The sequence below is a fragment of the Debaryomyces hansenii genome (genome assembly GCF_000006445.2).
Source record: "Debaryomyces hansenii CBS767 chromosome A complete sequence".
NCBI lineage: Eukaryota > Fungi > Ascomycota > Pichiomycetes > Serinales > Debaryomycetaceae > Debaryomyces > Debaryomyces hansenii.
The window spans coordinates 229,496-245,642 of NC_006046.2; the positions used below are offsets into that span (position 1 = coordinate 229,496).

The 16,147-nt window shown below is 36.3% G+C and overlaps 11 protein-coding genes across 11 annotated transcripts; 4 read left to right on the forward strand and 7 right to left on the reverse strand. All coding sequences in view use genetic code 12, as the record gives it.

Moving 5' to 3' along the window:
* Positions 1–60: 60 nt before the first annotated feature.
* Positions 61–906, forward strand: DEHA2D02662g (DEHA2D02662p; the record flags this gene model as incomplete). The annotated part of the gene is made up of 1 exon (XM_458584.1): positions 61–906. One exon carries the CDS (start codon positions 61–63, stop codon positions 904–906), a length of 846 nt encoding a protein of 281 aa, XP_458584.2.
* Positions 907–1,236: 330 nt separating this feature from the next.
* On the forward strand, positions 1,237–2,079 carry DEHA2D02684g (DEHA2D02684p; the record flags this gene model as incomplete). The annotated part of the gene is made up of 1 exon (XM_458585.1): positions 1,237–2,079. One exon carries the CDS (start codon positions 1,237–1,239, stop codon positions 2,077–2,079), a length of 843 nt encoding a protein of 280 aa, XP_458585.2.
* Positions 2,080–2,361: 282 nt separating this feature from the next.
* On the forward strand, positions 2,362–2,991 carry DEHA2D02706g (DEHA2D02706p; the record flags this gene model as incomplete). Its single annotated transcript, XM_002770204.1, has 1 exon — positions 2,362–2,991. One exon carries the CDS (start codon positions 2,362–2,364, stop codon positions 2,989–2,991), a length of 630 nt encoding a protein of 209 aa, XP_002770250.1.
* Positions 2,992–3,109: 118 nt separating this feature from the next.
* Positions 3,110–5,146, reverse strand: DEHA2D02728g (DEHA2D02728p; the record flags this gene model as incomplete). The annotated part of the gene is made up of 1 exon (XM_458586.1): positions 3,110–5,146. The coding sequence occupies one exon, from the start codon at positions 5,144–5,146 to the stop codon at positions 3,110–3,112; it is 2,037 nt and encodes a 678-aa protein (XP_458586.2).
* Positions 5,147–5,883: 737 nt separating this feature from the next.
* Positions 5,884–6,117, reverse strand: DEHA2D02750g (DEHA2D02750p; the record flags this gene model as incomplete). Its single annotated transcript, XM_002770205.1, has 1 exon — positions 5,884–6,117. One exon carries the CDS (start codon positions 6,115–6,117, stop codon positions 5,884–5,886), a length of 234 nt encoding a protein of 77 aa, XP_002770251.1.
* A 103-nt stretch (positions 6,118–6,220) lies between these two features.
* Positions 6,221–6,640, reverse strand: DEHA2D02772g (DEHA2D02772p; the record flags this gene model as incomplete). The annotated part of the gene is made up of 1 exon (XM_458587.1): positions 6,221–6,640. The coding sequence occupies one exon, from the start codon at positions 6,638–6,640 to the stop codon at positions 6,221–6,223; it is 420 nt and encodes a 139-aa protein (XP_458587.2).
* A 389-nt stretch (positions 6,641–7,029) lies between these two features.
* On the reverse strand, positions 7,030–7,896 carry DEHA2D02794g (DEHA2D02794p; the record flags this gene model as incomplete). Its single annotated transcript, XM_458588.1, has 1 exon — positions 7,030–7,896. One exon carries the CDS (start codon positions 7,894–7,896, stop codon positions 7,030–7,032), a length of 867 nt encoding a protein of 288 aa, XP_458588.2.
* A 993-nt stretch (positions 7,897–8,889) lies between these two features.
* Positions 8,890–10,305, reverse strand: DEHA2D02816g (DEHA2D02816p; the record flags this gene model as incomplete). The annotated part of the gene is made up of 1 exon (XM_458589.1): positions 8,890–10,305. One exon carries the CDS (start codon positions 10,303–10,305, stop codon positions 8,890–8,892), a length of 1,416 nt encoding a protein of 471 aa, XP_458589.2.
* A 583-nt stretch (positions 10,306–10,888) lies between these two features.
* Positions 10,889–13,663, forward strand: DEHA2D02838g (DEHA2D02838p; the record flags this gene model as incomplete). The annotated part of the gene is made up of 1 exon (XM_458590.1): positions 10,889–13,663. One exon carries the CDS (start codon positions 10,889–10,891, stop codon positions 13,661–13,663), a length of 2,775 nt encoding a protein of 924 aa, XP_458590.2.
* Positions 13,664–13,803: 140 nt separating this feature from the next.
* Positions 13,804–15,021, reverse strand: DEHA2D02860g (DEHA2D02860p; the record flags this gene model as incomplete). The annotated part of the gene is made up of 1 exon (XM_458591.1): positions 13,804–15,021. One exon carries the CDS (start codon positions 15,019–15,021, stop codon positions 13,804–13,806), a length of 1,218 nt encoding a protein of 405 aa, XP_458591.2.
* Positions 15,022–15,159: 138 nt separating this feature from the next.
* On the reverse strand, positions 15,160–16,019 carry DEHA2D02882g (DEHA2D02882p; the record flags this gene model as incomplete). The annotated part of the gene is made up of 2 exons (XM_458592.1): positions 15,160–15,925; positions 16,003–16,019. The coding sequence occupies 2 exons, from the start codon at positions 16,017–16,019 to the stop codon at positions 15,160–15,162; spliced, it is 783 nt and encodes a 260-aa protein (XP_458592.2).
* Between the last annotated feature and the right edge of the window lie 128 nt (positions 16,020–16,147).

The following is a 16,147-nucleotide window of genomic DNA, read 5'->3' on the forward strand; positions in this document are numbered from 1 at the left end:
GAATGCGCATGAATGTTGAAAGTGAATGAGTACTCTGCATCTAATTAATTGATTGTTACAATGGGATACCCAAAGACATTGAAAGCAGTTTCTAGGAAAGTGACTAATAATATTGTAATTGCATCATGTGGCTTTACTAGAGCTAATACGCTTAATTTTGGAGCTAGAATGGCTTTGTTTAATTATGATAATAATATTGTGGTTTGGTCAGCAATTCCTTATGGAGATGAGGTCGTTAAGGCGTTAGAACTATTAACAGGAGATAATGGTGGTGTATTCAATATAACACACTTGGTTATCCCGGATAAAGAACATACCATGGCTGCGAGATCATTCAAATCGAATTATCCTAACATGAAAATTATCGCAATGGAGACAGTGGATTTGGGCAAAGATTGTCCAATTGACTACACAATTACGTCGAAGATAGCTAATCAACTAATTGATAAACGTGCGTTATCTGAAGATATAGGAATCCAAGACTCTGTCATTTTAAACAATTTTGAATTTGTATATCTCCCAACACATGCAAATAAGGAGCTAGTCATGTTTGATAAGAATTCTAACATTCTATTCGAAGCTGATTTGCTATTCAATTTGGGGGTTCCAGGAACAACCTCAGGGAAGGTCACATTGGAACAATTTTCCACCTCCACTGGTTATCCGAAGAATTTCAAGCCTCATCTGGGTCGTTCATTTTTAACTAGATACCTTCAGCCCAACAGTAAGGTAGGAAATTGGTTAGCTAGATCAGTTACCAAGACTAGTAACCCTGATTCGCAAAAAGGATTGAGAGCTATCTACAATTCATGGGACTTCGAGAAGATTGTAATGTGCCATGGTAACATTATTGAGAAAGATGCTAAAGGTGCATTCAAGAGCGTATTCAGCAGTGCATTGGAATGAACATTATTTTCTCCTTCCCTGACAAGCAGGATATATGCATAGTATATATCAGTATTGTAAAGTACTTTACTACATAATTTTATATTTTAAAAAAGAAATGTCTAATGTGTAAACTATCATGATGATTATTTTTAGGCGTCACCTCAAAGCGAAATACCCACTCACTTCATGGGTGTGTTATTGCTTATGTGAAGAAATAATATTTGGATTATTTATTACGGTAAGGCATTGAACGTTTTATAAGTTTGTACTAGTCATATTGTACCATCATTCTTCGAGCAACTATTTTTGCGAAAGTCAATATTTAATTTACTGTAAAGCAAGACAATTATGGGGTATCCTCAACCTTTGCAGACGGTTTCACGTCAATTGAATGAAAATACAGTCATCACATCATGCGGGTTTTCATGTGTTAGTATATTCAACTTTGGTGCTAGAATGACGTTAATTAAGTATGAAGATGAAATTATCGTATGGTCACCCATCCCTTATGGAGACGAAGTCATAAAGGCATTACGCTTGTTGACAGGTAATAGCAGCGGTGTTTTTGACATTGCATATCTCATTATTCCAAACAATGAACATAACTTGGCTGCTAAATCGTTTAAGGCTAGCCATCCTAACATGAAAATTATTGCACTGGAGGCAGTTGATTTAGGGGTGGAGTGTCCTATTGACTACCGATTTACCAAGGCAATCGGAAACACATTAATTGATCAAAGCGTCTTATCCGAAACAATGGGCATACTGAGCCCAGCAATTTTGAATAATCTTGAATTCGTCTATTTACTGAATTCTATCAATAAGGAAGTGGTAATGTTCGACAAAAATTCGAAAGTAATGTTTGAAGCTGATATTCTTGTGAACTTAGGTGTTCCTGGCTCAACATCGGGTGAAGGTAAATTAGAACAGTATTCCACACTAACTGGGTATCCAGAAAATTTCTTGCCTCATTTTGGTTTGTCTTTCTTTACTAGGTACCTTCAGCCATATAGTAAGGTTGGAAATTGGTTGGTTAGCCGTGTAGCTAACAGTGCTAATCCGAACACTCAAAACGGGTTGAAAGTAATCTACGATTGGGATTTTGAACAGATTGTTATGTGCCACGGTAATATTATTGATAGGAATGCTAAGCTGGCATTCAAGAACGTTTACCAATCTGTACTTGAGTAAACAATTTTTAGGTCTTCAAGCTTATTTTTTTCTCAATTTTTACTCAAAGTGACTTATATATGAATCGATTATGTAGCCTATTAGGGTTATATGTGTAATAGTTACATTATTTTGTGTATAATTGTTAATATGTGTAGCACCCATCTTCAGCTGCAAAATTTGGTGATAGCCGAGCATGGGAACATTTGGGACTATTCCCACGGCTACTTCAACGGTTAATCATTTAATTTTAATAAAAATTGTTCTTTATAATACAACTAGATAAATACGATTATAATACAGATGACTGTCGATTTGCAAATAGAAGCTAAGCAGGAACTTACTACACACCCTATCTTTCTATCATATTCAGGAAAATATGAGAAACATACTAGAGATAATAATCAACCGTTAATACAAGAGAATATCTGGCCCATACTTACAGGAGAAACGCTTATTGGAACCGGCAAGATCAACTATAGAGGAGATTCTATGTACATGATAGATGATAAGTATCTTGGTTCTGAAAATGATATTGAAGAATTAGGTCCCCAAGATAATAATAGATCGTACACTTTTTTTCACTTGGGCCATAGATTATCCGGTCATGAGAAGATAATACATGGCGGTCTATTGGCTACAATGCTAGATGAATTGACTTGTAGATTAGCCTTTCAAAATAATCATTCCGGATCCGGGGTTACAGCTAACTTAAACATTAATTATAGACAACCATGTTTTGTAAACACTTTTGTTTTAATTAAATGTGAGGTGTTACGTAAAGTGGGCAGAAAGTGCGTTGTAAAGGGACATGTCTACAAGGTTGATTTGGACGACGAAAATGTGGAAGTTGAACGGTCTGAGAATTTGTTGACCGAATGTGAATGTTTAGTTATCGAACCTAAATGGGTTAAAGAATTAAAACATGATTAGAACTTAATATCAGTTGTATGCTACGATATTGTATACATCATGTTCTTATTACATATTTATTATTTATTTATTATTTATTATCTATTACTTATTATTTATTTTTGGTGAATCATTTTATCTATAAACTATCTGTACCTTTGACTTTGCTTTGGCCAATCTCCATCTTTGCACTCTTAGCACCAAATTGGATGGCTCTTTTCAATTCATCTTTTACCCAATATAATTCTAAGTATTCGGCTAATTCTCGCAAAATCCATTTTCTAATAGGCTTCATCACTAACTTTTCACCTTTCTTCTTTGTCTTCACCAATTCCCAATCAAAGTAAAGCTTCAAATTGGGTTCAACTTCATTAACGACATAATTAATAAACTTTTCATCAAGGTATGGATATCTTAATTCCTTACCCCAGGATGAGATCACCCGATCATCTCTTCCTAAATTTCGCTCATGAATAATTTTTATATCGTAAATTAAAGAATCAGATAAGTCATTGTATTTGTCAAGTCTTTGCTCATTATAGCCTGGGTCATCTGGCTTAATTAACGAATTGAAAACTGATTCGTGCCGGGAATAACCAGCAAACAATTCATCTGCACCCAAACCAGAGAACAATACCTTTGCATAAGACTTATAACCCTTTTGAATATTCATGTATTTTGATTCATCTAGTTTAAATTCCTCCCACATTACAGTCGGGTCGTTCAAATCTAATTTTAAACCATTATCACACTTACTTGCAAAGTAGAATGCAATTGCTATCGACAAGTCCATTTCAGTGTTACAAGGATACATTAATTTTTCCACCCTTTTTTTATTAACCAACCATTCCTTATAATCGACGTTTATTTCAATTAGCCTTATTGAAAAATTATCGTTGTTGAACAACTTGCATAAGTGGAACCAGGACTTCTTACTTAACTGCCTATCTGGAGACTCAGACGCTTTCAAGTTTGTTCTAGGGTTATCGAAACCTACAGTAATTAAGTCAATTTTGGAATTTGGAACCTCTTGTAAGTTTTTGCTTATCAAGGCTGCTAAAATTGTGCAATCCAATCCACCTGAAAATAAGATACCAATATTTGCTTCCTTTATATCTGGGTGTAGCGGCTGTATCGTCGATTGTCTTATGTAGCATGCATCATTCAAAGTCTCAAACAATTTAAGTAACTTATCGTCTAAGGGTTTCTCAAAGTTAAACAAACTAGAAACGGGATTAAAGTTCAAATTGTTAGACGAACCATACTTATCCCAGAGAGATTCGTAATAAACAGTATTTAAAATTAAATCTTTAAAGTTAAATACTTTGATTTCATTGCTTTTACACTCTTTAAAACTATTGGAATGACCTGGGGGTAAAGAACTGATGATAATTTCAGAACCACTCTCTAATGAATCAAGATTATCAATATTATAGAGCAAAGATCTCCGACCAATGTAGTCCCTACCAAAATATAGCTTTGATTCAAGAAGATCGTATATAGTAAATGCAAATTCCCCGTTTAGGTCGGTTATAGTTTTCAATATTCCATCGTTTCTGTTGGACGACGAGATATTATAGACAAGACGTTCCATAATAAACTCTGTATCATTTGATTGTAAACATTCCAGGTTGTAAAGTTCACCGTTGAATTGTAGGATTAGATTATGATTATGATTATGAATGGGCTGAGAATAAAACGGTTGTCTCAATGACAAGATTGACGAGAAGAACTGGAAGCTGTTGCTTGAATCTATAAATTGCAAATACAGCAAATAGTCTGGCCCTCTACTGGCTATTTTTATCATCAATGACTCGAAGATGTCCGGAGTTTCAGCATTATATTCGTCTTGTAATTCTGTTCCTATGATCTCATCGATCTTCGCTTGTATGTCAGTTTTAGCAGCATCAGCTCGATCATTTTTCTTTATCACATTATTCAATTTAATGAGCTGGGAATTGAGGTTTCGTAACTCCTCAAGATTGGCTAGTTTGTTTTGGTCAGAGACATTTAGTTTCAAATCGCTTTGCAAATCAATGTCAATAAAATTTTTCAAAATATATTGCACATCGTCACTTTCCCATTTGGTGAAGATATTTTCAGTGGAAAGAGGTGTGAGTATCGCTGGATGGTTTATATCACTACCAAGTTTCACGCGACAAAGTATTCCACACATGGCTTGTGGTGAATTACTTTTAAAGACAGAAAATCATTGTTGATAAGTAAATACTTCTGCGACTGCGAGTGGTCTGCATGATTTATCGATGCGGTCGAACATTAGACTAGGCCACAATAGCTGCTAAAAGATCCTAAACATTTGCTTAGTTTTAGTTCCGAAAGATAGATAATGGGTTTATCATATCATTCCATTTACAAATCCATATTAAAAGTTATAAATCGCTACTGTTTTACTTCTGGGGGAGCTATGATGTTTTGCTCCTTCTAATTTAAACTAAATATTGTCATAAAACTGGGGATTTAATCCAGATTGCTTTCAATGAGTTAACTAACATTTGTATTATAAGCTCCATAAATCTTAAAGCTTGAAATGAATACCCAGAAAATATTCAAAGAGCATTACACCTCTTCATCTATAAGTTGTCTGTTCAATTCTAACACAACTTCTTGAAAGACTTACCTGGTCCAAAATTCAAGTCAGGATAATCAGCAGTATATATTGGCTCTATAGATTTGATGTTTAACCCATATTTCCGTCTATTTAATTGTTAGTCCAAAGATGATTCTGATCCTAAGATGATTCTGATCCTGATTCCAAAGCTGAAGCAAACTGTTAAAGTATAGAGGTTCTATGGAATTTAAGTCTTTACCTTCTTCTGTAGATTCAATACTAGGTCAACAATCGAACACATAAATGACCCATCAACATTATAAAGATAGAGCTCCAAATGACATTTACCAGCTTCTAATTGATGGATGACACTTTCGAAAACTGCTTTCCCAAATATGAGTTCTTGTTAAATGGACATAGAAGTAGTTAGTAATTACATTATCACGTTTAGCGTACACAACAAAAGAATCGTAGTTATCGTCCAAAATATAGTCAAAATATTTGTCAAATCTATCCTTCAAATGAACGTCGCAGACTGTAGTTACTGTATGTACATTAGTTTTCAATATATGTAACATTTCAACACATTGGATTATAACTACCTAAGAAATACCGAGAACAAACAATATCTTCTATTTGATAGAGACATCTATGATAATTCAAAACATAACTCCTGAATTTCTACAGTTGATTTGCCTCTTGAGACATATCTCCCAATGCCTTCAATACTAGCTTTTCCTTACTGATAGGAACAAATAGATGATCATGGAAGAATCCACTGACAGGGTTTACTCCAATACCCAAATTTTTTAATGTGTCAAGAATGCGAGCCAAGAACCCCACGGCATCGAGACTGGAATGGATATTTAAAGTTATCATACGACACGGAAATGCGTAATCTAACCCCATTTCTTCTGCAGCCAGTTTGGAGGTAATGACCGTCAAGCCTTCTGCTTCTTGGAACACCATCACTTGTGGCTGCAAAGATGGAGGAGCAGCCTTCTCCGACTTAGGTAGTGTAAGAAAGACAAATGTGTCGGGATGAATAGTAGGGTTCATTGAAGCCAATAGGATATCAAGTTCTTGCTCTCCAACATTCATTTTTTTATATCTGTCTTCTCGATATTAAAAAGTGAATAATTTGTATACCTAAGACGAATACTGGCTTTAAATAATGAAATTTGGTAGATCTAATTCTATATATTGCCCTAATTAATTGCGCTTTTCATTGCGCATTCTGAAAAGGCGATAATATCTTTCCGCCCATAAACAAATTGTGATACGATTGCACCATTTATACTTATTTTATCTCGGGACTACGAGGAAATAAGTTGCAACCTGTTCTATATGATTACGACATGGCCATTATACTAAAAATTATTTTATTTTACTTCTGGAAGATGGACACGATTCTATCGTCTCACATTTAGAAACCTATACTAACCTGTAGCACAGCTCTAAAACCAGTACTATACATAACATACAAGACATTAGTTAACATTAATCAACCCCTTACCACTTTCTCTTAAATGAGCAATTAACTCATTGTTCTTATATTCATCAATGATATCGTTAAATCTGCCAACTGGCAATCCGCCAACAAACAATCTAGGGATCTCTTTAGCTGGAGAAGATTGTTCGTCTTCATCCTCGTCATCTTCGAACACCTCGTCATCCGAAGTCCCATATTCGTGCTTGGCGTAGTTATGCAAGTAATCCACTATCTCAGTATGATGTGGGTGCTTGGACAAATTAACCACTTTAGGTTCTGGGTTGATGCTGAGTGATTTGAACAAGATCTCAAGGAACTTATTCTTTTCGGGAGACGAAGTCACATTGTCGTCGAGTAAAATGGTCACCGGAGAAATCAGCATCATTTCTTTCAAGTCAAATGCCACGTTAATAGTGTTGGACTCTATAGCAGTGGCCGAGGGCTTGTTGCTCTGTTTGATATGATCGTCTAACTTCAAAATCTCTTCTGATACCGTTTTGGACTCACTGAGTGAGCCCAAGTCCAACAAACCCACGTCACTTGTAGCGGTAGGGCCCTTACGGTTCCAGCGCATACTAGGCATGTAAGTTGTTTCTTCTTCTTGTGATTTTTGGTGGTAGAGACGATGCATCAATTCTGCCTGCTCCACCTTGAATTGGTCAGTCGATGACATCTCCGACTTATATCCACACGCTCCCTTCATCCCCAAAAATACCAACACTATCATCAAAATGGGAATCAACAACAACATACTATGCGCTACGAGGTATCTCTTTTTCTTTTCTGGCTCGTCGTCCCTAATCAACCTTTCTATGTCCGAGTCGAACTCCTTTCCATCCGAATGTCTTCTTTGCAGCTGCATCATTTTATGTATCTGATCTGATCAAAAATACTACCAGGAATATTAAAATCTTGCACTGAATAATACAAAAAAAATGAAATATAAAACCAACGTAAATTGCAAATGCTAACAAGTTAAAACTAAAAATCAACCGATTAACTAATTAACCACTACTTATTCTAGTATGTTAACGAAATTCAATAAACCAAATAAACAGCAGAACAGAAATATTAAAAGGAAGCTGTTATGTCAAAGTCGCAACTTTCGGCAGGAAAGGTCATCATATATATACTTCAACACAACGAACAATAGAACAATGCGAGGAAAATCATTACTCTGGGGTCAATAAAAGATCTAGAAGTCGCGGTCGTCGCGGTTTGTTCTGCAGGCGCCAGTGTCAGCTATTTCGCATGTGAGCGGGCCCGCCTTCACTTAATGAGCTAAAAAAGGTCCCTTTAAATGAGGAGACAATGTGCGGTTGCGGCAGTCTGGTACGAAATGTGGTGAGCAAAATAGTTGAGACTATGCTAGTTCGTAAACTGGTAAGAATGCTAAAAAGTCAGTCGATTAGGAGTAGATTAGCCGAGTCGCTGATGAGGTAAATATGTAATCACATTTACACGAATGTGCGCGCATAAGTATATTTGACCACTAATAGACAGTATTAAAAACGTAATAAATTGTTCGGAGGGAAGTTTATGCATAAATGCGTTTCTTGTCTTATATAGGAAACAAGAGGCCCATTCAGGGACTTAGGGCATCAAATGGTCACACGATACTGTTAGACGCGGGTTGATGTAGAATTTGGGATATCTTTGATCATATATTCGTATATATATTTGAACTGTATAACTTGAACAGTAGAAATTAGAAATTTAGAACTGTAGACAGTATAATTATGAACAGTTTGTACTTAGAACTCTAGAAGTCTAGACTTGAAAAAATAAAGATAGAAAGGAGATAGGGGATACGACTCGCGGGAGCCTAATGCCGGACCCGAAAAAATAATTATAGCTCCTAAATGCTCCAGAAATCGGTCAAGTTGCCTCCACCACCGTTGTAGGCCAATAAGTTAGGACTCAAGCCATCGGTCAAGTCATTGATGACACCCTTGGTACTGTACTTGAGCAATTTGGCTTTCAAGGAGAGCGGATCGACGGGCGTAGCGTACTGGGAGGATACTTCCGGTTGTAACGACAAGTAGTACGACAAAAGACCGGCGATATGTGGCGACGCCATCGAAGTACCCGACATACTTACAGTCTTACTCCATGTGAACGTAGAGAGGATGTCTTCACCGGGAGCGAAAACATCGACACATCTTCCAAAGTTCGAGAAGCTTGCCTTCGAGTCCTTGTTGTTGGTAGCACCGACGGTGATTGGACCAGTGGCTCTAGCTGGAGAGTATTCGCACGCATCTTGGTTATCATTACCGGCGGCAACGGCGATGTGCAAACCTGCTTTGGTTCCGGCATTGACTGCGAGATCTAAAGCTTCCAGGATACCTCCTCCAATCGACATGTTGACCACTGACCCCTTGAAATTCTTCTTCTTGCCATTGGAATTCGCCTTGTGGTCGTTAACCACGTACTCGAGCCCCTTGATGATATCAGACGTAGTACCTGATCCCAAGAGATTCATGACTCCTACTGCAACTAAATCCACTTGCTTGGCGATACCGTATGTCTTACTGCCAATAATACCAGCACAATGAGTACCGTGACCGTGTCCATCAAGCTTGAGCTTAGGCAATGGAACAACTTCTCCCCATTGTGCTCTACCTTCAAACTCTTCATGTTCTACCTTGATACCAGTGTCGACAACATAAGCAGTAACTCCCCTACCACCTTCATTGTCAAACAAGTAGTCGACAGTAGGCGTCAAATCACGGTGACTGATTCTAGATAACCCCCATGTTGCCTCTTTTTCCACTTCAAATTCTCTTGTGTGGAAAACGGTGTCACGCTCAACAAACTTCACCATCGGATTATGCTGAATTTTCTCGAGCAAAGCATCATTAAAATACCCAGAATAACCGCTAACCAAGTCATGGATATTAAAGAAGTCTACCATAGCATCATCGCCGTATTTGACCATCTTCTTCCAAATACTGCTCATCGCGCTATCCTCATTGGTAATCATCAGCTTGTACTCTGTTTCAACCCATTCTTTGTGAAGTTTCATCTGTTCGGTATCAATACCATCCTTAAATACAATCACATATTTGTGAGGAATAAACTCACCTTTGAGTCCCTTATTGAGCATTGGCGCAAACCCATTGTATTCTCCTTGGGATGTATCCGCTTGCTTTCCAATCTTAACGGAGTCTGATAACTGGTCAAATCCCAAAATTGATTGAAGGTCCGGGATAACTAATGCCGACGTTATCGATACTTGTATCGCTGTAGCTAATATTGCTATTTGTAACTTCATTATTACTAAATATCGTAAAGAAGAACAACAGCGTAACTTTTGCCCCCAGCTTCTTATCTATAGATAATGGATTATGTTTCACACGACCATATCAAACCATCATTTGTTTTGAAGAAATACCCTATTCAGCAAAAGTATTGACCCTTTGAAAGTGTAATTGGAGTCTGATTATCGATAGAAGGTCTAGTCACTGCTAGAAACGAAAAAAAAACGCTTTATATTATAGCCATGTAGGGTGAGAGATGCTTCTGGTTACTTGAGGTAATATTTACAATGGTCAGAAAATTAGGACAATCGAAAGAGTAGACAACTAGTAATCTCGCACCCCTCTAATTCTCTTACTAATAGTCTGCAACCGCCCAGAGACCCTTTTTGTTGTCTATCAAGTGTTCATTGGGTGTAGTAGGTGTTGATAGGTGAATACCCAGATATACGCAAGATCACACGCTTAACAGGGATTACATGCGTAATATACAGACCGTGTTTTTGACCACGTACGAAGAATTCGGGTTGTTCATATCGTCAATAACATGAATTAGAAGGCTTTTTCATTATTCTACACACCAATTCAAGCAAAAAAGACATGTCGAGTAGAAGAAGAGCATACCCACAACCACAGTATGCTGCTACACCGGCAGTTCCTGCCGCTGACCCACAACTCCAGCAATTTCAGCCCCAGCAGGCTCAAGGTCAAGCTCAACAGGCTCAAGGATATGGAGCAGGTAGTCCAGCATATGGCGTTGATCAGGTAAACCAACAATTTCAAAACATGAATGTTGGTGGAGGAGTTGCAGGCCAACCAATGGCTAATCAATATCTGGGTCAATACCAACCACCACCTTCACAAGCCAATCCCCAGGCACCTTACCAAGCGCCAGGAGCAGACTCATTTGGAAGTCAGTTTGCCCAGCACCCTCAATATGCGCAACCAGGTATGGTTGGAGGTGCAGCAGCTTTGCCATTGAATCAATTGTATACTACTGATTTATCGAGGGAGTTACCTCCATCAATCACCGATTTGTCATTACCTCCACCCCCAATAGTGTTACCAGCTAATTCAGTGGTGGTTCCTACATCTGAAGATTCGAATGCTCCTCCTGAATACTTCAGATCGACATTGAACGTTTTGCCAGCAAACAATTCCCTTTTGAAGAAGTCCAAGTTACCATTGGCATTGGTTGTCAGACCTTATAATACCTTGCACATCGACTCGGAAAACATTCCTGTTACTTCTGATACAATCATTAGTAGATGTCGTCGTTGTCGTGGTTATATTAACCCATTCGTAACTTTGACTGAACAAGGTAGACGTTGGAGATGTAATTTTTGTAACTTGCAAAACGATATCCCAAGTGCCTTTGATTATGATGAACTTACAGGTACTGCTAAGAACAAGTTTGAAAGGGTTGAATTAAACCACTCGGTTGTTGAGTTTGTGGCTCCAAAAGAATACATGGCAAGAACTCCACAACCAATTGTTTACACTTTTATTATCGATGTTTCGATTGATGCAGTTAATAGTGGTTTGACCAGTACCATCACCAGAACAATTTTAGAAAGTTTAGATCGTATTCCAAATGATAATAAAACCGCAAGAGTTGCTTTCATCGGGGTTGATTCGAACTTACACTATTTTAAATTCAACGAAGGTTTAGATGGAACTGATTTATTGATTGTCTCCGATATCGACGAACCATTTTTACCATCTCCAGATGGATTGTTAATTAATTTAAATGAAAATAGATCTACTATCGAGAAATTATTAATTGATTTCCCAACTTATTTCGAAGGCACAGCTAATGATAGGTTCGCATTGGGTCCTGCTTTGAGAGCCGGTCATAAAATGATTTCTAACATTGGTGGTAAATTGATCTGTTTTACAGCTACTTTACCAAATATTGGTGAAGGTAAGTTGACATTAAGAGATGAAGCTAGTCACTCTGGTAAACCAAAAGAATCACAAATGTTATTGTCCAATGCTGATAAATTTTATAAGAGTTTTGCGGTAGAATGTAATTCTGCACAGGTTACTGTCGATTTATTCTTGACTTCCGCTAAATACCAGGATGTTGCATCATTGGCTAATTTACCACGCTTCACTGCAGGTCAAACTCACTTTTACCCTGCCTGGTCTTGCGCCAAAGCTGAAGATGTTACAAAATTATCTAGAGAAGTTAGTGAACATTTGTCGATGGATATTGCTTTGGAAGCTGTGTTAAGAGTCAGAGGCTCCACAGGAATTAGAATGAGTTCATTCTACGGTAACTTCTTTAATAGATCTTCTGATTTATGCTCATTCCCTACTTTCCCTAGAGATCAAAGTTATTGTATTGAGATGTCTATTGAAGAAACAATTCACAAGTCAGTTGTTTATTTCCAGGCAGCTGTATTACATTCAACCTGTTTTGGAGAAAGAAGAATTAGAGTTATGAATTTGGCAATTCCAACCTCGACAAAATTAGATGATATTTTTGCCTCCGCAGATCAATTAGCAGTCGCAAATTATTTCACGCATAGATCAGTCGAAAAGGCATTCTCAAGCTCGTTACCAGATGCTAGAGACTACTTGGTTAAATCTATAGTTGATATTTTAAATGTCTACAAAAAAGAATTAGTAGCCGGAAACGTGTCCGGATCCTCACCATTACAATTATCAACTAATTTAAGAATGTTACCATTGTTATTGTTTTCATTAACTAAACATCTAGCCTTAAGACAAGAAAGAGTACCATCTGATCACAGAGCAGCCGCTTTGAATTTATTAAGTTCATTACCAATACCACATTTAATCAAATATATCTATCCAACTGTCTATTCATTGCATAATATGGGTGATGAATGCGGATTACCAGAGCAAATTGTTCAAGTCGATGAAGAGACAGGAGAAGAAGAGACAGTTAACTCCACAGAAATTTTGTTACCGGAACCATTAAACGATACAAAAGCCTCATGGGAGAACTATGGCTTATACTTGATTGATAATAGCACTGAATTGTTCTTGTGGGTCTCGGGTGATGTTGTTCCAGGCTTAGTTTATGATTTGTTTGGTACTGACAACTTATATAGTGTACCAACTGGTAAGACTGAGTTGCCGGAATTTTCATTTGAAGAATCTGAGTTCAATTACAAAGTTCGTCAAATTATTGGAAAGATTAGAGAACAGAAAGATTCTGTTACTTGGAAAAATCTTTATGTTGTAATTGGTGGTTCTTCGAATGAACCAATCGAAATTTCTCAACAACGTGATTTGATGGCTTTAAGAATGTGGGCCTTAAGTTGCTTAGTTGAAGATAAGACTGCTAGTGAGCCAGGTTATAGGGAATTTTTAACATCATTAAAGTCAAAGATTACTCAATAATTATAAGAGTTTCATGTACCATGTTTATTAAATATATATATATACATTGATTATTTCTGTATAGTTTCATCTTTGTTAGACGACAAAATACTTTAAAAGTACAAAATTATAATTATTGTTTCTACCGATTGCGATCTAAGCTACTTTGATCCTTCAATAACATCAATTGCATCGATTAATAAATTACCTTCTTCATTGCCTTTGAAGTTTTCATTTATGGAATTTCTTATGCCTTCGAAATAAATTTTTAAATTTTTAGCAATTGGACCACCCCTTGCCATAGTAGCTACAATATTCTTCTTGAATTTATAAGATAATACAGGCCAGTATAAGTCAAATAAACTGTTGATAGAATTATTAGAAATTGTTTCATCTAAGAGATTCCCTGTGTTATCTTTGTTATTTGTATTAGAGATATCACAACTTGATAAAATGTTTTCTAATTTGTCAAGAAAGTCAGATGAAGTATCTTTAACTTCATTTATTATGGCATTAAAATTCCTTGGTGATTGTAAGGACCTTGAAAGTTGAGTCAAACTTACTTGTACATGCTTGTTTATTGATTTTTCAATGATTTGAAGATACTCTTTTTTGTTTAAGGTATACAATGCAATTAGTTTATTTTGCAATTCAATATTAGTAACCGAAAAAGAAATATGATGATTGAAATCGTTCGATATTGATTGAACCCATTCATTTATAAGTGCATTCTGCTTGTTAATTTGGATAGCTTCATAATCTCTAATTAATTTTATGGACAATATATTTGCATTCGAATTCTTAATCTTCAGGTTATTTTGTTCCTTTTCATTCTTATACAATTGTGAAATTTGTATATGGAGTTTAGCTAATCTGATTATATCTTTCTTCAGGTTTGATTGATCTTCCGCTTTAGTATTCAACTTCTCGATTTCTTCCAATTGCTGAACTAAAAACATAAAGTAGCCAGCACCTCGGAGTAAATTCAATGTCAAATGGATTCGTTTCAAAGCATTATTCTTTTTCAATGCTTCTTCGTATGGTTGAATAACGCCAGATTTAATTCTTTCAAATGAATTATTCACTCGTTCTACCAGTGGGTTGATCTGTTCGTTAACTAACGATCTAGTTTTCTCTATTTGTGAAAAATTAGACATCAATGATTCATAATTTGTAGATGCAATGCTAGCCATCCTTTTGTCACATTCATCAATATCAAATTTCAATTTCTTCAATGGAGTTAGTCCATCTAGCTCTGATCCGTTCTTATCATTTGTAGCTAATAGTAAATCGTTTGCGAATTGGAGAGGTTGAAAACTGGTTTCTAAGAATGCTTCAAAATCTTCCAATCCGTTCTTATTTTCGGTCATGGATTCCATTGTACGACGAACCTAGTTAGAATCTAAATATTATGTTGTATTTTTATCATTAAATCGTCGCGAATGATAAACTTGTCTAATACAGACGGATTACGATTTTTTAAATATATTAATGTACACGGGCTAGTATATAAAAGTCTATTCTGTTCTGTATTTTGGTTTACTTTGAGCTGGATCAGCGCTTTTCTTATGTTTTTTACCACCTCTTTTATGGAACATCTTTTTCTTAATTTTAGCGTCCATTTCCTTTTGAATTTTTTTATCGACCTTCTTTCTTTCTAGTTTTCTTCCACGACATGCTATTATGTTCAGTCTTTTCTTCTTTCCAGCTCTATTACGACTTTTGCCTTTCATTTTAGTATTTTGTAGCTCCCTTTCAACTTCGAGATTATATTTAGATAAATCAATACACTTCCAAGGTTTGGGGTCTCTAACCGGGGTGATAATTTCTATCTGACTATAAATATCGTCAGCTGTGACTGCTGCAGTTATGAATTGAGATTTGTCTTTGTCTGTATATGTTGCCATATAATACGAAAGAGGCCTTTCATTTTTAATGACTTCTACTGACGCTTCTCTCAAGGAGACCTTCATTACTTTATCTTTCGTTCTACCCCTAGACGCCTCATCATCTTCCGTCTTTTTGGCTTCTATGTTTTGGTGACTAGAAGTAGTACTATATGGTGCAGCAAATAATGGAAATTCAAACTCATCGTCTTGTTCTTCTTGAGTTTCATCGATGTTATCCTTAGATTCGTTAATTTTACTAGGCTCAGGTTCATTGGAGTTCTCGACTTCAACAAATTCAAATTCTATATTTGGCATATAGCCTATTGGGTTTCCTGAATCGTCATTATTGGAATCATATTCAGATTCTGAATCATATAGAGATGACCTCGTAATTCTGTATTGGTTAGTAAATATTGTTGTCTAAAAGAAATTATGAACAAGACCAGCTTGTAGCATTTTGAATCAACATACTTTCGATAGTCACCCATTTCTATGTTCGTTCAAGGTAGTACGGGTTTTATCTTATAATCAGACAGAATTAATTTCAAAATTTTTATTATACGCACAGAACGAATCGCTAATACAAGTCAAAAGTAATCAATAAATATTAATATTA